Raw genomic sequence first — 24,360 nt, 5'->3', positions numbered from 1 at the left:
GACGGGTTGAAATACAACAGGGCCGTCCCTCTTCCCTACCCCATCTCCCCAGGACCCCAAGGGAGGCAACACTCTGGGGGTCCAGGCAAGTAACTCAGGCAGATTGGGTCTCAGGGAACAAGTCAGGGACCTGGTTCCCATAACTGGGGCACGAGGTGGGGATGAGGTGTTAGGAATGAGGCCAAAGCCCGGTTATCAGAACTAGGACACTTTCCATGTGGGACCTGTGTTCTTTACATCCTTCCTGCATAAATCCTGAGAAAAGGGGTGTGTCTACACCTGGGACCTGGCGGATCTTGGTTGGGGGGGCACAGGGGGGTTTGGGTGAGGCTTTGGGGCACCAAGGTGGCACCTGCTCTGGCTTTGCCTACTGCCCCGCCCCAAGTACTAGCCACCTCATTCCCTTCCGGCACCCCCAGGGTAGCCCCACCCTTGCAAGAAGAGCCTCAGAGTAAACATCATGTTTATTTTGAACATTCAAATTTACAGAAACAAAAAAGTAACAAAAACCATGACATATCATACACACACACACGCACACGCACGCACGCATGTTGCATCTCATGTCACTTTATGTACAAAATCAGGCAGGAGAAGGAGAGGGGGAGGCGGGTCTCCAGTAGGATGCACTAATTTCACAGTGTCCGACAGCTCGACATGCTCTCTCACTGCTCAGCCTGGGCCCATGCGAGCCCCTCCCCCACCCAGCAGGGTCGGGGGTGGTGCCAGGAGGAGGGGTTTAGAGTGGCAGGCAGCTGGGACAAAGAGGGTGAAGAGAATGAGTCCATCTCTGGGAGAGGTGTTCCTTCCCCAGTTTGCTCAGAGCAAGGGTGCTGGGAAATGTAGAAAAGGAGGGACCCATTTCAGGGGGGCGGGGGGACAGGGACTGGGGCCACTGCGTCATGGAGAGAGCACTGAATGCAGAGTCAGAAAGCTGGGTTCAGGTCTCCCAGTGTCCCGGCTGGGCGCCCCCAAACGCTGCTCACCCTCCCTGGGCCCTGGCATCCTCATCTGTAAAACGAGGGCTTTGGAGCCCTTTCTGCCCAAATCTGGGGTCCTAGGTCACGCACAATGGTGGCAAGGTGATCTGCCCCCTTGGGATGTTGATTAGGGGCACCATGTGCCACAAGGTGGGAAAACTGGCAGATAAGAGCTGTGAAGCACCTGGCGCAGGGCTGGGCCCAAAGCAGGGGGTTGAAAAATATCAACTTTCTCCCCTTCACAGCCTGGGACTCTCAGGAGACGCCCAGCTTCCTCTCCCCTTTCAGCTCTCCTGGAAACTCCAGCTGGTGAGAGAAGGGCACCCTGCACAGGGACATGTTCCCTGAAGGGGCTGAGAACCCTCCCACGGCCTCACGCAAGGGGACCCTGGCCCTGGGGTGAGCCCACCCTGCATCTCTGTTCCTCTCGGTGGGGTGAACGGGGTCAGGAGCAACGGATGACCGAATCCCACTCCACAGACAGTGGTAGTGCCTTGTCCCCTCAGGCTGAGGGGTGGGTCCTGGATGTCACCTGCCTTGGTTTGAAGTCTGGACTCCGTCACTTGCTGGCTGATTGACATGGGCAGGTTACTTAACCTCATTGGGTCTCAGTTTCTCTACTTGTATAATGGGGCTAAGAACAGTCCTAGCTTAGAACTGTTGTGAGAATAAATGAGTTGATCCCTGTGAGGTGCTCAGCATGAAGCCTGACACTTAAAAAGGGCATAACAGACATGGCTCCAGCCTCGTTTTCAGCCAGGAGTAGCTTGAGGCTGCACCTGAGCACCATTTCTCTTCCCTGTCTTTTTGGCTGTGCCTGGGAGCAGCTGAAGGTCAAAACTGGAGTCCAAACAGCAGGCGTTCGGCAAAGGTAAGAAGGATGGTCAGTAGATGAAGGGGGCGTGGGGGGGGGGGACTTCGGGGCGTTCATCTTTCTGGAATGGAAACGGGGATCCAGGCCACTCACCAATGGCCCAGACTCAGAGCCTACAAGTGTCTCCAGTTTGTTCCTGTTCCCTCTGGAGGGATGACCAGGGTGACTCAGCACAGGTCAGATGTCTCATGATCACCATGAGAAAGCATAAAGGACTTGGGCTGATGCCTCTGGGTGGGCTCAAGTGATCAAACAAGTTCTTTCACCTCCTTCTCAAGACCCTTTCTTTCCCCCAAGGCCTCCACAAAAGCTGTTCCCTTAAAAACAATAACAGAAACCCAATAAAACCCAGTGTCCCAGAAATCTAAGTTCCGAATTCCGCCGTCACCCCAGCAACAGCGTATGTCATTATGAGACGCTTGACCCCGCACTGGGGCTGATGTCACTGGCTGTTACCGGGGCAACCCAGATCTCGGCAGGTTCTGGTTGAAGTGCACCATCACTCCTTCTAGGCGGAGTTGGGCTGGAGGGGCTGAAAGGTCTTTCTGTGCTCTTGAAATGGAAATGAGGATCTGGGGGCTGGAAGCAACAAGTTTTGGAAAAGCCTCCATGGCCCTGGGACCCACAGTCTGCAGCTCTTGCCTAGTGTCTCAGGCTAAGTGGACGTGGGGAGCGGAGACAGGGACCCAAAAGGGGGGCAAAAAGCAACCAGTGCCCATCTGACTCAGGTAGCCAACAGCTGCCCAGACACCTGGTAGGTGACTGGCAAGGAGAGGGACACCTGTGTTCTCAGGTCTCCATTCCTGCCAGAGTGCCCGTGGATCACACCTCTCCTCCCCTACCTTCTGGGGGTGGGGGGTGGGAATGCCAAGATGTTTGTATGTTTCATAAAGGAAGGTGGGCCAGTGGGCATGTTGGAAAGCGTTCTGACCTCTCAAATATCCATTCTCTCAGGTATAGGCTGGACTCAAAGACTCTCATGGGCGGGCAGTAGGGTGTGGGGGAAAGAGCACTGGGTTCTAGTCCTGGCTCTGCTCCATTGTGCTGTGTGATCCTGTGCAAGTCACTTGCCCTCTCTGAGCTCTTCTCCATCTGTACAAGCAAGAGGTCAGACTGGGTGGCTTTTCTCAGCTCTGATATTCTTCTACTCTCTTGGGGGAGCTGGTGGGGACTCAAGGGTAGGAACCAGGAAGCCACCGGCCCTTTGAGACACTCAGATAGGCAAGGGTGCCAGGCTGGGGGAATCCAGAAGAGCTGATCTTTACAATCTGTGTATGAGGTTGGTCTGCTTTGACCCTTGCCCTTGCCCCTGACTCTTTGGAGCCAGCTTCTAACCCTGACCCAGCCTAGCCAGATCCCATCTGCTACCCAGTCCCAGGACCTGCCCCTGCTGTGCCCCTCAGTCCTTAGGCAGGTTCTCAGGCTTGTCCCACACTATCCACCTGAAATCACAGACCATCTCACTTTTGAGCTGGAGAGCTCTCAGAAATGACCGAAGCAAGGGCCTCAGTTCATAAATGAGGAAGGTCAGCCCGGAGAGGGCAGGGACTTACAGAAGACTACACGGCAGGTTAGCAGCAGGGCTGCCCAGGAACCAAGCGCTCCTCCTCCTCATCCAGTGCTCTGCACACCACTCCATGCTTCTCCCTACCCTCTCGGCTTCTTCTTTCCATACCCCAAAGGCTGCAGGGCCATGCAGAGCGGGTAGGTATTGTGGGTCCCCTGGGGCATGTGCCTCTGTTCCATGCTGTCCCCAGCCCAGGCTGAAGTGGCCCAGGCCCTGTCCTGGCTGCAGAAGGGGAGAGGTGACCATGCCAGTGGGCACAGCTGTGGATGGGCGCAAGGGGTGACTATGGCCCTTTGGCCTCCCAGAGTCTTGGTCCCTAACCCTCCAGGCTGGAGCTGGGAAGGGAATGTCCTGGAAATTGAGGTGGGGCTGGGCCAGGCATGGAACCAACATTCAAACCACTGCACACGAAGAAACAAGGAAAGAGGAGGAAGAGAGGGGTGCAGGTGGGGGTGGGGTGGGGGGAGAGGCTCCATCAAGATCCCACTGCCCTTGACCGGCAGCTGGTAGAAAGATAAAGGAGGGCTGAATCTGAGCCTCCCAGGGTTCTGTCATTCCCTCTCAGCTGGGGCACAGCTCTACAGCCTGTTATGGCCCCGAAGAGGAAGGGGACAGGCCTGTTGCATGGGGGACAAGAGGGCAGATAACCAGCCCTGCCGCTGAGAGTGGGCCCGTCCCCCATACACGGCCTCATGGGAGGAGCTGTGAGATCAGTGGAATCAGTTGTGGTGGACGGACGGGGTGGGGTGGGAGGTGAGAGATGGCTCCACTCTAATGCCAGCGGCGGAGAAGAGCCGTGGGCACTGCTACGCACCCACTGCCGGGCCCTGCACTCACCCCAGGCTTGACCTGTTGACTTGAGCTGCTTGTCCTCATCCAAGTGGGATGAGGGGACAGCCATCAAGGGCAGGGCGTTCTGGAGGTGTGGGTACAGGTGGCGGAAAGGGGAGGCGTGGCCAGGAGTGGGGCAAGAAAGGAGGCCAGTATGTGGGTGGGCTGAGGAGGCAATGTGACCTCTCCCCGGAAGGCCCCCGAATTGGCAGGCAAGGGAGGGGCCCTGGACGAGGTGGCCCCTCATGCCTTGGCCCGTCCCTTGCAGACATCGAAGGCGGCCTTCGTTGCACCACCAAAGGCCTCCACCAGCTTGTCTTCCCAGGGGATGACGTTGCCCAGCAGCGGCCCCGTACAGTTGGCAATGCCCAGGACCTGGGCAGGTGTCAGGGTGTGGTCCCAGAGGTTAAACTGGGCAATGTCACCCACGAAGGCCTGGGTGGCATCAAACCGGCCACCTAGGGTATCCTGGACCAAAAGAGCAGAGAGAAAGAAGAGAGACATGGAGTGAGGGAGCAGAAGAGACAGGCAGGCACTCAAGAGTCAACCCCCTGTCCCTGCTGAAGTCCTACCCACTCCAGGTTCTAGCCCCGCCCCTAGGTTCTAGCCCCGCCCCTAGGTTCTAGCCCCGCCCCTAAGTTCTAGCCCCGCCCCTAGGTTCTAGCCCCTTGCGCAAGTCTCTGCTCTCTCTGGGTCTCGCTCAGTCTGCCCATCTGCAGAATGGCTGGGTCAGACTGAGTGCTCAGTGCTGTGCTTTCAGGGACCCTCCGCCTACCCCTCCTCCTCAGGGGCCCTGAGTGGGTGGGATATCTAGCTGCATCCCACCCTGAGCCTTACCTGCTCTTGGCCCAGGATAAGGATCCCATGAGGCTTGATGGGGTGCCAGGCGGCCAGGTTCTCACCGGAGCCCCGCAGCTCTCCATCCTGGTAGGCAGACCACAGGCCGTCCCTTGTGGTCCAGGAGAGGCAGATGTGGTGCCAGCCATTGTCCTTCAGGCTCAGGGGCAGCTGGGCCACCTGAAAAGAGGTCCCCCAGCCCCAGGTCAGAGGTGCCACAAGGCCCAAGGCTGGAGAAGTGGGATGGGGAATGGGGAGACCGGTGTCCCTCCTTCCAGGGACTGACCCAAGGCTTGACCCTCCCCTTCCTCCCAGCTCAGTGTCTTTCTGACCACTCTTTCCTCTTTCCCCACAATATATCAATATAATCAGGCAGCTTCACTCAGATCACAAGGGATTATTCAGTGTTGGTTTTCAGTTGTTTCTAGGTAGTTTATTCACTCTCTAACAGGCCTGCAAGGTCATGCAGGGCGGGAGCTGAATCTCACAAGCCTACCTTCCCCTGAATACCACACACAGTGCCTGGCACACAGCTGGGCTCAAGAAGTACTGGCAGTGGTAGAACAAGCCTTAGACTCAGAGGCCGGGCACTGCCAACCAACCCCCTGTGGGACCCTGGGGAGGCTGCTCTTTCCTCCCTGGGCTTTAGTCTCCTCATCGTAAAGTCAGGGGTTTGGGCAAAGGATGCAGCAAATATGCAGCCACCTCTGCCTCCTCCTCCACCCAAGGCAGACATGGCTAATCAATCATGAGCCTAGACTCACCCTAGGAACCTTCCTCATCAAAGTGCTCTCGGAAGCCACTGATGATTGATTAGAGTTGGCCTGTGATATGAAAGGTACTTGCTGCCTCTGGATTTGGGGCTCCCAAAGGGCTCTTTCATCTCCTAAGTTCTCTGAGATCACAATTTATTACAGCATTCTCTGAGGCCTACTTGGTGCCAGGCCTTGTTCTGGACACTGAGGGTGTGGATCTGGTCCTGGTCATAAAATAAGCTGAGTCTGCACAGGAGGGAAGGACTTCAGGGACAATATTACAAGACAGAGTAACATGGGGGCCATTTGGGAGGTACAGAGGCTGTGAAGGCCCAGAGGGAGAGAGGGGTGTGGGAACAGAAGATGTGAAATCTAAACACATCTGGAAGTACAATGGACTCTGACAACTCCGCTGCAAGGCAAACCAAGTGGCGGGGGGCACAGCAGAGGCAAAGGCTTAGAGGTTGGAATAAAGTGAGAACTGTGAGTAGCTCGTGAGGTTGGTGCTCAAAAGGCCCCAGAAGTTCAGGGAATTGGGACCTGTCCAGGGTGCTGAATTCCTTTTACTAGAACTGAGTGCTAACCATGGGCAGAGCCAAAAATGGCAGCCAGGGGGTGTATGAAGGGAACCAGGCGGTAGGATCTAGACGTCATCCAGCTACCCTGGTGGTCTTAGGACCTACTGGGCTACAAGGGAAATTCACTGTCCCCCGGGCCCATCTCCCTCCTCCTCCTCCAGGACACCCATGAAAGGCACCTCCTGCTAAGCAGGGTTCTCCTGGGTGTCAGCCACTCCTAGCAGCTCTCTGTGGCTGTGGCCTGGTCACAAGTGGGTGCAATACATGTTGCCTGCATTTTCAGGGAGTCTCAAAAGACCACCATGCCTGCAAGACCCAAAGCAATGTGGCAGGCTGGGGAAGATATCTGGGGGGAATGGGGTGATAAGATGCTCCCCTTCCTTCCCCCTTGATCACCATGCTCCTGCCACATCACTCCCCCCAGTCCCTCTACCTTGTCCTGCCCTGAAGCCAGGCTGGGGGAGGGGTGAGGGGGTGGGAGTCCTGGGCATGGGGGCAGATGGGTGACCCAAGGGCAGAACAGTGGAGGGGTTAAGAGGTGGTTTCTGGAGCCCAAGACCCCAATTCACATCATCACCCCTTCACCAGCTATGTGGCCAGGGTGCATTATTTGCCCTCACTGAGCCTCAGCTTTTCCATCTGCAAAATGGCGATAATAGGGTGTCCACCTCCTGGTGCAGTTGGGTCAAGGGTGATAATATGGGTAAAGTATTTCCTAGCACAGGGCCTGGAATAATAAACATAGCTCAAATTTATTGAAGTTTGTTAAATGCTAGGCTCTGCTCACAGGCCTTTACATGTATTTAAGCCATTTATTTCTCACCACAGCCCTATGAGGTAGACAGTGTTATCATTCTTGCTTTACAGATGAGGAAAGTGAGGCATGGAGAGGGTAAGTGACTAGTCTAAGGTCACACAGTGGGTAAGTGGCAGAACTAGGACTCACAGCCAGCATGCAGCCCAGAGCCTGACCATGGCACTGTCCTACTCACCACGTAGGGGAGGAGCACGGGGCTGGTTGCAGGGGGGAGGGGGGCAAGGAATCCACTAGCACTCCCTCCCGCCCTTCCTCCCTCCCTCCCCAGAGAGGTCCTTGGACATCACTTGCTTCTCTCTTTGTCCAGAAGAATGAGCAGGGCCCTGGGGGCAGACACTTCCAGCCCTGCTCCTATAGCTGCCTCGCTGGGGAAGTCTCTTAATCTCTGTCAGCCTCACATGCTCCTCTGTAAATGGCACACCACCGCGGACAGCCTCTCTTGGACATCAGCTCCTCTTCCCAGCCCCAGGTCTGGCTTGTCTTGAATTCCCCAAACCCAGCCTGGCACACACCGGGCATTTCATGTGTGCTGATTCTGCTGAGCAGGAGAACTGAAAGGGCCCCCCTGCCCCGCCCCCCCATCCCTCCCACTCGGCCCCCCCCGCTCACCTTGTCATTGATCAGCAGCTCCATGGGGTCATGGCCCGCCTCCAGCAGCACAATCTCGTTGGCCTGCCCAGGCACCGAGTAGGAGAAGGGGGTGCCCTGGCCAGTGCCGCCCGACCTGGACCGCAGCCACATGCAGACGCTGAAGGCGTAGAGCTCGGGCAGTGCCTTGCGCACGCGGGCGTACATGTAGTTGTTGCGGATGGGGATGCTGATCTTGAAGGCATCTGGGGGACTGTAGGCTGAGGGCCCTGAGCGGGGCGAGCGAGGTGGACACGGCGGGGGTCAGTGGGCACTGGTGGGGGCGGGCAGGGCATCCTCCATGAGGGTTACTAGTCCCCTGGTAGCCCCAGCTCGCCTGTAAGCCTCTTAAGGGTGCACCTCACGAAGGTTAAAAGACGAAAGGTCCCTGAGAGCTCATGAGTCCTAAATCCCCATCTTTCAGATGAGGAAAATGAGGCCTGGGGAGAGGAAGGGAACTTCCAAGGTGACAGAGCAAGCCAGTGACAGCTGTGGAATGAGGAGCCAGGTCTCCTGACGCTCACACCTGTATACTGTCCAATATGTCATGCTTTTCTGACCCCCCGGTGGTGCCAGCCCCAGGTGTGAAACAAATGACAAAATTCTGATGTTGAAGGTGCTATCGTGGGGGTGGTTAAATGCATGGACTTTGGAGTCAGACCTGGTTTAAGGTCTAGATCCACTACTTACTGGCTGTGTGACCTTGGGCAAGTCACTTGACCTCTCTGAGCCTTATTTTCCTCAGCTGTGAAATGGGGATAATAACAGTACCACCCCTGTATGGTCTGTGAAGATTAAACCAGCTGATGTATCAAGTACTTAGCCCACTCCCAGAATACAAGAGGTGCCAGAAAATGCTAACTGTTAACAATAATGATAACGCTATCTCCCAATTATTCTTCCTTGTGTTTCACAGCCTCTTCCCCACCATCCCATCTAGCTTTAGCCTCTGGAGAGCATGAAAGTGCTTTCCGAGTGAATCTGCCACCCTGAGGACCTGTCTGAGGACCAAGGTCTCGCCTGCCATGCCCTCTGTGGGGCTCAGGACCCACCGTGCTCCAGTTCCGCGACACGGTCCTGCAGGGCGTCCAGCTCCTTCTCCACTTCCTGCCGCTGCTGCTGGCTGCTGTGACTGAGGGCCACGCGCTCCTTCTCCAGCGCCAGCACCTTGGCCAGCAGCTGCCCCTCCAGCTCGTCCATCTTGGAGTGCAGGGTGGTGGGTACCACGGGCGCAGGGGCCGGGGCCGCTGAGAAGTTCACCCGGGCTGGAAGCTCCTGCTGCTCACAGGGCACAGAAAGGGACACACGCGGTCACTTGGAGGGAGGAAGGAAAGAGACAAAGGGCCCAGAGATGCCCACCACCCCTGCTGAGTGACCCCAGGTGAGCCTCAGCTTCCCCATATGTAAAATGGGATGGCAATACCAGCTTCAGGCAACAAATGTGTACTGGGTGTCTAGCAGGCTGTTTCCAGTGCTGATGCGTGATGGGGAGCTGAAAGCAGGCTGGCTCCTGCCCTCAGGACAGCTCAGCATATGCTGGGGTGGGGAGCTGGCAGTAGAGAGCTGTAATAGTCCCCTGGGTGGTCTAACGTGCAGTTGGGGTTGAGAGCCACTACTGAGTCCTTCATCATGGGCAGGCTATATCCCGATGGGTCCTTGAAGGGGTGGACTGTCTTAGTCTTCACTTAGTCACATGTCAAGCTTCTCTAAGGTGGTACAAGGCTCTGTGTGAACACTGGGCAGACCCGGGGGGCACAAATCAGGGGCTTCTAGAACACTGCTCCAGCGCTGCGGCCATTCCAGGCTAGCATGTGATTAAGATCACAGACTCTGGAGGCATACAGCCCAGGGTTCAAATCCAGCTCGAGAACCAACCTGCTGTGTGGCCTGGGGCAAATGCCTCCATCTCTCTGAACCCCTGGTTCCTCTCATGCAACACGGGACAACGGTACCTATTTAGAAGGGTTGTGGGGATGATTACACGTGGTAAATGCCCATGAACAGAGACTATTTACTGCATTTACTGTCTAGGGCAGCGTGTTCCAGGGTGGTCTCTGACACCCCCATCCTGCCCAGGATGAGGACAAAGTGTTTAGAGTCCCCCTTTTTCCTGTCTTAAGACCCCAGCGGGAAGGAGAACTGGGGCAGAAGCCAAGGCACCTCTCCTTCCCCCTCCTCTACTGGAGGAAGCCCCTTCTGGGGCGGAGGAAGGCAGGCGAGGCCACAAGTCTTGACTCTGGGAGGAGGCAGCCTCTGGCAGACACATCACAGGAACGTGGGTAGGAAATTAATAATTCAGTGAGCTTCTAGGAGCCAAATTAGACCATCCCTGTCCCCTATCTCCCTTTTCCCCTCCTCCACGCTCCCTACTGACAGCCCAATGCTTCCTCACTGCCCAGGGGCCCTGGTGGTTCTCACTCCACCTGCCCTGGGCCCTGACCACAGGCTTAGCTCCAGACCTGAGCTCACTGAATTCTCATGATTCCTTCACCGAGCAAATATTCAGCGAGCACCTACTATGGGCTGGGCACTGCACCAGGTGCTGAAGAGACGGCCGAGGGCCCAACAGAAAACAAAGAGCACAGCCTAGCATTCCGTGAGTGCCACATGCTTGCAGGGATGGCCCCACAGCTCAGGGCAAGTACAGAAGACCCCTCCCAGCTTCACTGGCCCAATCCTGGCCTTGTTGGTCATTTGCTGTGTGACACTGGGCAGGTCCCTTAGCCTCTCTGAGCTCCATGTGATGAGGGGATAAATGTGTCCCCTGCTTCAAAGTGCTGGGGGTGGGGAGGGCAGTGCAGGCAGAGTGGCACTGCCACACTCAGCGCCTGAGAGAAGGGAGCGGCCACCACAGACAGTGACGTGACCTTGCACTGAGGAGCTGGAGGGACTGACACTTGGTTCCTCCACTCCACCCCAAGAGCCGGGGCAGGTGGGCTAACCTCTCTGGTGTCATTTGTCCTCCTCTATAAAGTGGGGACTTGGAGTGCTCGGCTCGCGGGGCTGTGATCAGGGGAGCCCAAGCCTGGCCCGGCGTGGGCCACTTTATCCTCCACAGTGTCCCATGGGAGAGGACACAGCCACCCACCCATGCAGACGCCTGCTTTGGCCCGCCAGGTGGGGAGGCCAGGTGAGGGGGGCGGGGCCCGGATGGATGAGTTGCTCGGTACTCCCGGCCCCACCCATTTTACACTAATCTTCACTTTCCACTATCCGGGGGGCTCCTTGTATGAATCCTGACTCTGGTGCTGACTAAACACAAAGCCTCAGTCTCCCCTTCTGTAAAACAGGGACAACGGGCCCCACTCTGTCCATCCACGGGACAGATGTAAGGATGGAACAGTGGAAGTAACAGGTCCTCGTGGACTGTAGAAGCAGAATGCACACTGTGAGGCTTGTTTACATCAGCTGATGGGGAGCTCGCTACCTCCACAATCTTCCCTTGACCACAGACAGCTTATGGAGCGAGAGGGCCAGCCACCCACTGCATCTGCGGCGAGTGGGCTTTCGGGAGACCTTGGGCTGAGGCCATTAGCTCATGGATTGCCTTCCACGTCAGCACTGGGAGGGCCGGGGCTGGGTCTCCTCGGCCCCAGCACCACTCCAGCCTCACCTTCCCTCCTTCCACTGGGCCTAGTTGGGCATGAGGGGCACACCTCTGAAGAAGAGTGTACCAGGCCCACCCTCAGCACTTTCCATGTATTTACTCGTGAATCCTCACAGCCACTTGTTTTGGTTGGTACTCTTAGTGTCCCCATTTCACAGATGGGTCAACCGAGGCAGAAGTCCTTTTGAATTTTCTACAGGGATGGGGCTGGGCAAAGCTGACCTCTCTGGAGCCAAAGCCTTCTCTCTCTAGCAAAGCGTCCTCCTCCCTTGGAGCGAGAAGGACCTGCCAGGAAGGAACAGGACGTCAAGTGCTATTTACACAGATGCCGTTGCGAGGAGACACCGCGCAGGCCGAGGGAGGTGGGCACACAAGCTGTTCTTTTGTCAGAGCCGCCAGCTCTGCACGAAGGCTAGGGAGGAGGTGGGCTCACAGGATCCTGTGTGGCCCCCTCCCCACCCCAACGTCTGAATCAGAAGAACATGACTCCCCCCACTTTCCCATCTGCTGCGGGTGCGGGCTGTGCTGCGTGGGCTCTCGGCCTGATGCCAAGTGGGCCCCCAGCACAAGACGATAGGGAGACGATGATGCCATCACCCCACAAGGGTCCTGATGGGGGCTCGGAACCCACTCCTGTCGTGCTGGGAGTCCGGGGTGGGGTTTGGTGTAAGTATATGGGGCCTGGAGCCAGAGCCCAGCGTTCGGGTCCAGCTCAGGTAACGTGCTGGGCTCATTAGCACTCAGTAACAAGAGGCCAACAGAGGCAGCTGTACTCCTTGCCACGCACTGCTTGCCAGGCCCTGCACTCCAGAAGCACTGTGCAAACATTCCACAACCCCTCTCGACAACCTGGGGAAGTAAGGAGGCCCACTTTACAGATGAGAGAGCAGAGGCTCAGAGAGGTGAAGTCATCTGCCTGAGGTCACACAGCTGCGAAGTCGCAGACCCTGGACCCCAGTCCAGCCCCTTCTGATTCCAGAACCTGTTCCCATTCTTCACGCTTACCCTGACAGTTTGTTGGTCTGCCAAATGGGCACGGTGTCGGCTGCCCTGCTTGCCTCAAGGGCCAGCAGAAGAGGTTTTACTGCCATGAGAAGGCTGGGAGGATCTGGCAGGTGGTGTCAGACCGTGCTGTGGGGCAGCTTCACAGAGGGGCCTGGATGCGAGGGACCTGCCTATGCAGGGTGGCTCTGAGGCTGGGGGCCGTGGGGAAGATCCTACCACCTTGTCCCCAGTGGGGACAGCTCCTTTCCTTGGGGCAGCAGAGGGAAGGTGCTGGATTTCGGGGTCAAGGTCCCACCCTCTGCAGAGCTCACCCCCGCCCAGACAGCACAAGGCCCAGCCCCAGGGGCAGCAGGGCAGGATGGCAAGACAGCAGGCTCAGCGGCAGCGGTGTGGGTCAGGCCTCCCATCTCCCACATCTGCTCAGCCCCCAAGTCCTGTGTGAGTCTGTCCGGGCTCACACCCAGGCTCCAGCAGCCCAGTGACCTTGTTAGGTAAAGCTTGCATGCCTCGGTTTCCCCATCAGCAAAAAAAGGTACAAAAATAATATTATCTCATAGCATTGTAGTGAGAATTAAATAAGTTAATAGATACAATGCCCTGAGAGTCGGCACATGAAGTGCTATGTGTCAGTTATTATTATGGTTATTACTACTTAAACATGTATGTTTAATACTACTGAAACATCTCTTAAAGGAGCCTCCCCTCCACCTCCACCCATAAATTTTTTTTTTAATCATTATATTGAGAAAAAAAGCAAGTTACAGAAGAACAGTTAGATGCCATTCACACAAAGTTGCAAAAATTCAAAACTAGATCATGTATATATAAAAGCAAGAAGGAATGCACGGAGAGATAAACACAAATTCGGGCCAGTGGTGACCCTCTGCCACCCGAGGGGGGCCCTGAGGGGCATCAGCTGGTTGCAACTCTTCTGGGTCTTGAGCCTGGGTGGGGACCTGGAAGGTAGTGTTTATACCTTTGTGTATCTCTGAGGTACTTCACAATAAATTTCTTTTAACAAACGGGGGAAAAATCCAAAAGCAGAGTCTCTGAGTGTGGAATCTAACCCTGAATCTGAACCATAGCCTCACTCGGCTCCTGCGTCCCCCACCCCAGCCCAGGCCACCATCACGAGGCTCCGACTCTGGCCCTCCTCCACACAGCAGCCAGAGGCAGGCACCTAATTGCAAATCCAAGCAGGTTGCTTGAAATCCTTCAAGAGCTCCCTTCTCCCACCAATAAATACCCTGCCCCTCTAATTTCAGCCCTTACTATGCACCCCCAGAGGCTACACTTCATTCCGACTGAAAGTCCCCAGCTCCCTCTCACCCTAGGGCCTCCGCACATGCTGTTCCTTCTGCCAAGAACACTCTTCCCACCCCCATCCCACCTCCTCTGGCCAACGCCTCCTCACCCTCCAGATGGCAGCTTCCCTGACGCCTCAGCTAAGATGCGCCAAAGGGAAAGGGAAAGAGGGTGTCTCTGGAGGAACTGCGAGTCCTCACTCACTCATTAATTCACTCATTCATTCATTTATTCATCCATCTGTCAACATGTGCTGTGGCAACACGATGCCATGGGTACCAGCATGACTCTCAGGTCAGACAGGCCCGTGTCATTCCCAGGCTCCCCCACGTACTGGATCTGTGGCCCTGGGCAAGCTGCTCAACTCCTTTGACCCTCGGTTTCCTCAACTGTAAAATGGGGATAATAATAGTATCTACATCTTAGGATATACATAATGACAAAATGAAAAGATATGTAAAGCCTGGCATATAAAAATGGCTGATAAAGAGTCATAACCATTATTATTACCTGCTATTATTGAGAGGCAGGAGAGCATAGTGAGTAGTAACTCTGTGGATGTGGGCCCTGGAGCCAGACTGCCAAGGATTGAAATCCCAGCTGAGTGGGATTTCAAGGTTCTTAACCTCTCCGAGCCTCAGTTCTTAAGCAAGGTTCTTAACCTCTCTGGCCAAGGTTCTTACCTCTCTGAGCCTCGGTTTTCTCATCTGTGAAATGGGGAGAGTAACGGTCCCACGGTTCTCATGGGACTAAGTTCTAAGGCCCTTAGAACAGGCTGGCACAGAGGGCGCGCTCAGCCCTGATGCCTCTTTCTAAGTGCCAGGTGCTGTGGCTCCCTAGGCAAATAAGGCCTGCGCCTGCCACAGCAGTGCTCTCAGCTGGGCGGGAGGCTGTCTGGGAGCTGTGACAGGGACAGCACCCGCAAGAAGCTCTCTGTGGGGCGGCGGGGGCACAGTGAGTCGGAGAAGGCCTCTCAGAGGGGCTGCTCTGCTCCCGCCTTCCTCCCCAGGAGCTGGCCCAGCGGGCTGCTCTGTCTCCATCTAACGCTGGCAGGGAAGGGGCAGGAGAGCAGGTGGCAGAGGCCGGACTGATCTTTGTCCTGGTCCTCACTGCCAATTTGCAGCTGGAATGGAAAGAAGACAAATGGACCTCTGTGCACCAAGGGTGCCAGGTCAGGGCGGTCGGCGTGTGGGAGGGGAGGAGGCCGGGAGAAGGGGAGATGGCTCCCAGAGGGTGTGCCCATACACCCTCCTGGGCTCTGAGGCCCCAGAGCAAGTGACAAGGCACCCCAACCCCAGGCCCCTTCTCCTCTGCCTTCAAGTACTCCCCGTCAAGCTGCCACAAAATTCTCTCTTAGGCCCTGCCTGCCCACACACCTTCTGGGCTCTGGCCAAGAAACTGCAGCAGAGACTGAGGACCCCACCCTCAGCCCATTTTTATAGAAAATCCTGGCTGTTATCTTGGCTCAGTTCTGCCGTGCTGTGTGGCCTTGGGCAAGTCACTCAGCCTCTCTGAGCCTCAGCTTCCCCTGGAGTCAAACGAGGGGTGTGGGGGGGCACCTAAGAGCTTCTGCTTCGGGTTGGCTGCCTCGATCTCTGTCCCGAGTTCAGTGGGGATCACGTGCCCGACTGTCCTGGGGAAATCCAATGGCATTGTCAGTCGGGGGGGGTGGGGGGGGCGCCAGCCCCTGATCTCGGTCCACCTCCCACAGGCAAGGACTTCACAAAATGGCCAACACATATGAGAAAAGGTGCTCAACATCATGAGTCATCAGAGAAATACAAATTAAAACCACAGCGAGTTCACTACACACCCACCAGAACGGGGAGTGTCTTTAAAATGACCATAGCAAGGTTGACAAGCTTCACAGAAGGTGGGTGTGCAAACACTCACTGCCACTTTGGAAAAGCGTTTGGCAGAAACTCCTAATGCTAAATATATGCCTCTCCTGGGACCCAAGCATCCCACTCCTGGGGATACATCCAGAAGAAATGAGGACTTTTAGCCAACCAGAGACATCACGAGTACATTCGCGGCAGCTTTATCTGTAATAACCCCAAACCAGAAACAACCCAAATGTCCATCCACAGAAGAATAGGTAAATAAATTAAGGTATCTCCACACATTGAAACACTACACAGCACTGAAAAATAACAAACCACAGACACACACACCACGACTGAAGGTCAATGTTGAAAGAGAACACCAGACACAAAGGGGTGCAGCTTCTCTGAGTCGATCTGAGTGACGTTCAAACACAGAGAAAACTGACCTACAGTGACAGAAACTGGAACAGTGGTACCTCTGGGGAAGTATGGACTTTGGGGTCACAAAGGAGCCTTCTGGGGTGCCAGAAATGTCCTCTTATCTGGGTGGTGCTTTCATGGATGCAGCCATACATAAATTTTCACTGAGCTGTACACTTAAGATTTGTGTCTTTTTAAAGTAAGATATGTGAGCTCTTACGTATATTGAATGTAAGATATACCTTAAAAAAAAAAAAGCCCCACAGGTAAGTCCCTGTCTTCCGCCCAAGCGGCTCTTGCCAGGCTTGGAACGGCAGGAAGGGTCTCCTTTCCCAGGCGAAGGCCTGCCAGGGATGAGAGGCCTCCAGGGCACAGGATGACAGAGAAAGAGGGGTTCTCTGGGTGTCCTGCCCACGCTTCCATCTGACAGATGGGGAAACAGGATCAGAGAGAAGAAGGAATTTTCTGAGGTCACGGTGAGCAGGTGGCAGAGCTGGGTTTTTTTAAAACCAAGGTTTCTTGCTAGAATGCAGCTTCCACACTGGCAGGAGTAGGGGTTAAGGGCTTCTCAGTGTGGGTGCCCCACCTATAGATGGGCGTTGGCCAGCCACAGGGAGAGGGGCCATTGGGGTCTGCAGGTGGCCTAGAGGGCACTAGGTTCCACGTCCTCCAACAAAAGGCCGATGGGTAGAAGCTCTCTCACTGCACTCTGCTGGCCCCCTTTATTTTTTTTTTAAATTTATTTATTTTTGGCTGTGTTGGGTCTTCATTGCTGCGCGTGGGCTTTTTCTAGTTACAGTGAGCGGGGGCTACTCTTTGTTGCAGTGCGCGGGCTTCTCATTGCAGTGGCTTCTCTCGTTGCAGAGCATGGGCTCTAGGTGCGTGGGCTTCAGTAGTTGCGGCCCGCGGGCTCAGTAGTTGTGACTCACAGGCTCTAGAGCACAGGCTCAGTAGTCGTGGCGCACAGGCTTAGTTGCTACGTGGCATGTGGGATCTTCCCGGACCAGGGCTCAAACCCGTGTCCCCTGCATTGGCAGGCGGATTCTCAACCACTGCGCCACCAGGGAAGCCCTCTGCTGGCCCCTTTTGTGGCCAAAGAGGCAGGGTCAAGGGAACCAGTCCCCACTGAGCAGAAGCTTCCAGGATGGGCAGGAATGTAAGAGGAAAGTAAAAGCAACCAATGGACTTTTAAAAAGGCACCAAAATATTCTATAATCCACTTTGTTTATCTGCAGACCCCCCTGAGGAACTGGCGGTCTGAGAGTGTGTGGCTGGGGAGTCGGGGGCCACATAAACACGGAACCTCCATACTCCCCACCGCAATTCCTAATCAGGAAACATCTGCCCAAGAACTCAGAATTTAGAGCCCAAAGGGCCCAGACCAAACCCAGCCCCTCCTAACCATTTTACAGATAAAAAAAATGAGGTCCAGAGAGAGAAAGTGATTAGCCTAAAGTCACAAGCAAGAAGAACTCAACTTTATGCCACCCAGCCTTCCTATTTCAGTGAATATTTAGAGCTGCAAGGTGTTTAGGGAGCATCTGCCCACTGTATCATTTTATGAAGGGGAAACAGAAACAGGGGGTGGGGAGGACAGGAGGTGATTTGTCTGGCTCTGGTTCCTCCAGACTCTATGTGCCTCCATTTCTTTACCCGTAAGATGGGAATGCATACAGCGTGCTTCATAGGTCTGAAGACTGAATAAGCTAACACGTACATAGTAAGTGCCTAATAAACGTTACTTGTTGTTATTATTTATTGTTTTCAGCCTCCTGATTATCTTGCCAGCCAGCACGACGAGCCTTTGAGAACTGGCCTTCATCACTCTCGTTCTATATGCTCTGAGGCAGAACATACAGACATGGTCCAGGGCACTATCCAACAAGAGGCACTTCCCTCACCTGTCTTTCTCACTCTCCTGAAGATAGGTGAGGTCTGACCCCTCCAGATGGATCTAGAGTTAATGATGAAGAACAAGGGCTCTGGAGCCAAACACTGACAGGGTCAGATCCAGGTTCCAACGTTGTGTGAACTTGGGCCAGTTTCTTAACCTCTCTGAACCTTGATTTCTTCATCTGTAAAAGGGGGGCAGAATAGTACCTTCCTCATGGAGATTTTATCAGGATTAAATGAGATAACGAACAGCACCTGACACATGGTAAGTGCTCAGGAAGCATGAGCTATAATTGTTATTAAGTCCAGGAGCCTCTGCGACCATCATCAGGGTGTTCCTTTTCATGGTTTCCACCCCAAGATGAGGGGAGGCAACTCGCTTGCCAGGCAGGATTAAGAATGTGATTTATGTCAAAAAATTGCTGCTTAAATCTATCTTGAAATTTCATTTTACACATAGATTAGTGCAAAAACAGAACACTGTAACATGCATACATGGCTGGTTGCCACATAAGTGGTCCTTTTGAAAAGTGGTTTTTGGCCACAGCCATAAAAGTCAATAGCATCTGACCCAGTAATACCACTCCTGGGAATTCAGCCTAAAGAAATACTTCAACAGACTTAAAAAGAAAAAAACAAACAACTATCTGCATGAAATCGATCCTGCAATGAGCATCTAGAAGAAAAATAATCAGAAACAACCTACATCTCCAGCAACAGGAGACAGTCAAAGGATTGATGGATGGTGGAGCCTGAGTTGGATCCCAGGATATTATGGCCATCATTAAAATGGTAATTACCAGCAACCCAGCAACTCAGGAACAATGTCTACACTTGGATAAACGACCAAAAGGGGGGCTGCAAAAACGAATAAAATGGTGGAATTAAATATAATTCCCCCTGAAATCTTTTGACATTTTTTCAATTAACAACAAAAATAACAACAAAGATAAAAACATAAAAGACAAACAATTTCTCCTAAGCCCTCAAATGTGACTCCAACTTGAGGCCTGTGGAGAGAGGGTGGGCGAGGGGGACCTTTCCTCTCCTTTGGTAATCAGCCCAGTGGGGTGGGGAAGGGAGTGATGCAGAGAGGTGGGCAGCGGTGTGCTGAGATGTGCAGGGGTGGGGGTAGGAAGGAGACAGAGGGTGATCAGGGAAGGCCTCTAGGAGGAGGTGTACTCAGAGCAGACTTAAATGATGAGTATGGATATGTTGGGGGTAATCTAGGCAGAAGAAGAAGAAACTGGGAGATGGGCCAGATACAAAATGGCAGCCTGGGGGCAGGCTGAGTTTGCACCACAGGGGAGCCCCACGGGGTGGGCTTAAGGAAGATCCCTGGGGCTGCCTGGAGGAGGATGGATGGAGGGGTGTGCCTGGGCAGGTGGGAGACCAGCAAGGAGGCTGCTGCAAGGAGCCGCGGAGAGATGAGGCCGACTGAAAGGGGGAGGGGAGGGGAGGAGCCAAGTATGGCTTCTCAGAGCGCACCTGAGTTCAGGCTGGGACATGATGAAGGTAGGGGGCTGGTGGGACATCCAGAAGGAGGTGCTCAGGAAGCAGCTGGATCTATTGGTCTGAAGCTTGGAGAGAAACGTGGGCTGGAGACGAAGTTGGTTTGGGGCATCACGGTGGAATGGTGTTGGAAAGCCTCAGGGTGTGGCTGAGTTCACCCAGGGAAAGTGAGAGGAAGGCCAGGAGGGGCGCACGTGTTACAGGAGGAGGACCCAAGAGGGGACAGAGAAGCAGAGAGGGTGGAGGGGCAGGTGAGAGGTACCTAGAAGCCAACCGCATGGAGATTTGTAGGAGGGGATGATCTACGGGGTCAGATGTTGGAGAGGGGTCCAGAAAGATAAGGACTGAAACACTCCCGTTCAATTTATCAACTGTGGTGACGTCACCACGAGCACTTTCAGTGTACCAAAGTGGGAGAGAGACTAGTGGTGAGAAAGCACACCCTGAAAACCTGGGGGCATCCTTCTGAGGCTTTTGCACGAGAAGGGAAGAGAAAAACTAGTCAGTGGCTAAAAGGTGCAAGGGGTCCAGCTGAGACCAGTAGTCTGACCCCGAGTCTGTTGGGCTCCAGACCCTGACCCCTGCCAAACACCCCAAAGAGACTGGCTCTGGTGGCTGCCAGGCTCAGAAGGACAGGCCACCCCTCCACATCCACTGCACTCAGAAAGCAGAAGGAGTGTGTACTGGGAAGCAGGACCCCCCCACCCCACCTAGGAGGCTGACCTGGTGCCAAATCCCAGCCACCAGGATACCCCCAACCTCAGCGGGCTAACCGGAGGGGAGCCCACCCTGCCAAATGCACAGGTGCAGGTCCAGGGCAAGCCCAGCCCTGCCAGCCCCAGACGTGGGAGGAACCACGGGTGCCATCTGGGTGTGGGGGCAGGGACTAGGGCAGGCAAGGGGAAGTTTATTGAAGACCAGATCTTTTTTTTTTTTTACATTAATAAAATCTATTTCTAAAAGGAGGATTTGTTCCCATTTTAAATCTTGGCTATTTAAAAAATTAGTAATATTAGAGCTTAATGTTAAAAATAGCAATCACTCAAGTTGATTGAGCATACCTCTGCCGGACACTGTTCTGGGCCCTTCAAAAAGATTAACTCACTTCATCCTCCTAACACTCCAGTGAGGTAGGTGCTAATACTGTCCCCATTTTACAGGTGAGGAAACTGAGACTTCCCTTCACTGTTGACTTTCCGTATTTCCCTGATTATTTTCCTGCTCTCAGCTCTCATCCTAGGAATCCCCAGAGCTGGAGTGGGAAAAGGGATGCTGCCGGCAGGTAAGACTCTGGGCTTTCCTCCTGTATCTGTCACTCACCTTAGGAGGTCTCTGAGCCCCAGGTTTGGGGTTGGCTGTGATAGCTGCCTGGCTGTGCTCTGACATCCTGCGGGGTGGGTGCTGACACCAACACGGACTTTCTGGAGGGCCACTGGGCCATGGGCATGGCCAACCTTCCATACCAGCAGCGTCTCCTGTGCTGCTTGGCCAGGGATGTAACTGAGAAAGCCATGGAGAGGGAGGAGTCCCTGTCTTTCCTTCCTTCCAGCCATTCTCTTCCCTTTGACAGCTGCACTCAGTTTCGAAGGAGGTAATAAAGGGGGCAGCTGGTGCTATGGCCTCTTTCTCCCCCCTCTTCCACGGATCTAGTTTTGTTGCTAACCCCCTTCCCTGCAGTCTGGAAGTCGTGGATGGCTGCGGGTGGTCAGTGTCTCCCAGACGTCTGTCCTGCCTAGTGTGTCCAGCTTCCCCTCCAGGTGGCCCCAAATAAGTTCTCACAGGGAGGTAGGGGTCTGGCAGCTTCAAAGGAGAAATGGCTGGTCCAGGATCACAGGACAGCCAAGAGCGGATTCCCCCTGTTGGACCCCTTGTGTCTGACCCTGAGCCTGGGCCAGGAACATCTGAAAAAGGTGAGTGGAGGGGGAGAGACCCAGGTGGGACCCTATTCTCCACTCAGCCCCCACCCCACAGCTGCCGGCTTCCAGGCATCTTGTCTGGGCTACCACCATCTGAGCTCCTGCTATCAAGTCCGTGGTCCGAGCCCAGGTGGGGGGCTTAGGGGTGGAGGCGGTGAGGGGCACCCACGTTTGGCTTATGAGACACTGTTCCCTGCTCTTCCGCAGGAGAGGAGGAGCCCGAGTCCCTTGGACAGCGCGCCTATCTTCTGACCATTAGGGACTGAGTGTGTGGCTGGTGCTGCTTTGGGGGTGTCTCAAAGAAGGAAATAAAACGGACATTTAACGAGGTCCTAGTACGTGCCTAGCATTTTCACGTACCTACATTTTCATCGATCCACACTACAGGTGGACACCGTTATACCCATTTTACAGACTCGGAAACTGAGGCTTACAGAGGAAAAAGGATCGGGAGCGAGCCTTTCCCGTGCGCCTCCTGTGCCTTAGTCACAGTGTCAGTCTCCGGCCTGGGTGCGCTACCGGACTCCTCCCTTCTCCCCCTGGGAGGCTGGACCAACCATCCCCTTTGCACAGACGGAAACCCGAGGCTCCGAGACTCGCGGGGGCTCCCCAGGGTCCCTCAGCCAGCGGTGGCGGCGGGACCCCGGGACGCCCTCGACTCCCTCGAGCGGCCCCTCCCACCCCCCGGCCAGGTCCCGACGGCGCGCGGGGCGGCGCTCACCTCGATGCGGTCGATGCGGTCCCGGAGGGCGCGCACGGCGTCCTCCAGCTCGAGGATGAGCGCGGGCGAGTCCCAGGGCCCGTCTGCCATGGCGTCGCGGCGGGGCCCGGCGTCCTGGAGGCCGCGCGGCAGGCCGCTCTCGCAGCGGCCCAGCTTGCCGGTGAGCTCGCGGATGGTGTCCTGGTCGGCGCGGATGCGCGCTTCCTGCTGCAGCGCCGTCTGGCGTAGCTGCGCGGCCGTGCTCTGCAGCAGCAGCAGCTCCTCGCGCTCGCTCGGCGCCGCGTCCCCCTGCTCGGCCCCCGACGGGCAGGCAGCCGCCAGCGGCGTGCACAGGAAGCGGCTGAAGAGGGGCACGGGCGGCAGCGGGTGCGCGCTGGCCGCCGGAGCCCCGGGCAGCGCTGGGGGCCCGGCCGAGCCGCCCGCGCCGTGCAGCGCGCTCAGGCTGCGCTGCGGGCCCGGGGACGCGGCGGCGCCCGAGGCGGCCGAGGCGTTGTCGGCGCCACCGGGCAGCGCCCGCGCCGGGCTGGCCGCCAGGGGCACGCTGGCGATGATGCAGATGACGGCACCGAGGAACGCCAGCATGCCCGCGGCCAGCAGCACGGCCAGGAACTTCAGCGTGAGGCGGGCGGCGGGGGCACCCGAGGCCCCCGGAAGGCGCGGCGGCGGGGTCGGGGCGCGGGGCCCGGGCGCGTGTGGCCGAGCGGGGCCGGAGCGGGAGCGGGAGCGGAAGGAGCCGGAGCCAAAGCTGTTGCCGCGGCCGCTGCTGCCGCCGCTCTGAGCCCGGGAAGCGCGAGGAGGAGAAGGCGACGGGCGGCGGGGTGGGGGGAGCTGGCGCGGCGGCCCCGCCCCTCCGGCTCCTCCGGGCCGGCCCAGCCCCGCACCAGTTCCGTGCCGGGCGCCGAGTGGGGGCGCTGCCCGGGATGCGGCGAGAGCCTTATCCGCTGCCGTCACCGCGCAGAGGGCGGCGACCCGGTGGCCGGGCGGCGGGACTCCCGGGCGACCCCCACCCCACCCCACCTGTGCTCTGGCCCCCTCCCGGAACCCATTATGCCGCCTGCTACCTTGCGGGGAGCTTTTCTCCGCGTCGGGCTCTGTGCTGTGGGAGCCAGGAGCTTGCTTACAATTAAGCCTCACCGGGGACACACTCACAGTACAAATGAGGAAACTGAGGCCCACAGGGGTCAGGTCGCTGTCCAAGATCACGCGGCTAGTATGCGCCGGAGCAGCATTTGAGCTCAGGCGCATCTGACTGGACCCAGACTATGGAATGGAGCTGGGGTGGGCGTGGGGAGAACAAGGAAAGAGGCCCGTGCTGGGGGCAGGGGACTGGAGATTTTGATCCAACCTCTAGTTATACTATGGCCACCTGCCTGTCATTTCCCACCGCCAACTCCCTGAAGGAGCAGAGGTCACTCTCCTTCCAAAAAAAAAATCTTCCTGTGATTTCAGAGGGCAGCAGAAGTTCCCTCCTCTGAATCTTTGGGAGCACAGAACATCGAGGGTCCCAGAGAAGACCTCTCTCCCCACTGCAGACTACATTAGCATGGCAAGACCCTGGTGGGCATGTGGATCAGGCAGTGGCAGGAACAAGCAGGCGTGGGAGAGGGCTCTGGTGTGGGGGTGATGCAGGAGCCTTTTACTTTCTCCTGTCAAAAAAGTCTATATATATTTTGCTGCAAATTAAAAATTAAAAATGTTTAAAAAAATTCTACCATCCTTCACAATCCAGCTCCATCTCCAATTTTCCACAAGGCATCTCCTGACCAGCATGGGTTCCCAGAGCTGGAAGGGTGTTTGGAAGGCTGGGACAGAGGAGAGGGGCTATGGCTCGTGGGAGCACTGGCCACGGCCACACCCAGGCCTGTCAACCTTCCAAGCCTGCATTCTCGACTTGAAGGGAAGGCTCACCCTGGGGCTCTGGACCACCATGGCTGCCGTGTGGTCTCTGCAGAGTGGTGGAGAGAGACCAGAACATTTCTCAGGAGGCAACAGCCCTGGGAGACCCTGTTTGGCTATGGGGATCCTGCCCAGTGGTCCCTGGGCACATGTTCCACACACTCAACCCCACCCCCAGCCTCAGGATAATGCCTGCCCTGCTTACCTGATCTCTGGGAATCAAAGGTTACCTGAGTTGTAAAGTAGGAGCAAATCAAATGCCAGCTCTGTACACGATGAGCCCCCAGAGCCGTATGTGCGTGCATGTGAGTTAATACTCATTGGAGCAGTGACCTGGAAACCTGCCAAGCAGCACAGCTCGGAGGAAGCGCCTCCCCGGTGGAGAGGTGGGCC

General features: G+C 56.0%; 1 protein-coding gene across 1 annotated transcript; it reads right to left on the bottom strand.

Annotated features, from left to right (window-relative positions):
* Positions 1–452: 452 nt before the first annotated feature.
* Positions 453–23,526, bottom strand: NPTXR (neuronal pentraxin receptor). The gene is made up of 5 exons (XM_082420026.1): positions 22,072–23,526; positions 8,919–9,144; positions 7,849–8,096; positions 5,090–5,269; positions 453–4,720 (listed from the first exon to the last, which is right to left on the bottom strand). Exons 1-5 carry the CDS (start codon positions 23,314–23,316, stop codon positions 4,496–4,498), a joined length of 2,124 nt encoding a protein of 707 aa, XP_082276152.1. The 5' UTR covers positions 23,317–23,526; the 3' UTR covers positions 453–4,495.
* Between the last annotated feature and the right edge of the window lie 834 nt (positions 23,527–24,360).

This window comes from Balaenoptera physalus (genome assembly GCF_965194825.1).
Source record: "Balaenoptera physalus genome assembly, chromosome: 13".
NCBI classification, from domain to species: domain Eukaryota; kingdom Metazoa; phylum Chordata; class Mammalia; order Artiodactyla; family Balaenopteridae; genus Balaenoptera; species Balaenoptera physalus.
This window is presented reverse-complemented; position numbering and strand designations above follow the sequence as displayed.

Bases quoted from the DNA above. Each gene is read 5' to 3' on its own strand.
- NPTXR (XM_082420026.1), bottom strand. From the start codon at position 23,316: ATGCGCCTGAGCTCAAATGCTGCTCCGGCGCATACTAGCCGCGTGATC. The intron at 9,145-22,071 runs GTGAGCGCCGCC...CCCTGTGAGCAG, and splicing joins ACCGCATCGACCGCATCGAG to CAGGAGCTTCCAGCCCGGGT. The intron at 4,721-5,089 runs GTAAGGCTCAGG...CTTTTGGTCCAG, and splicing joins TTATCCTGGGCCAAGAGCAG to GATACCCTAGGTGGCCGGTT.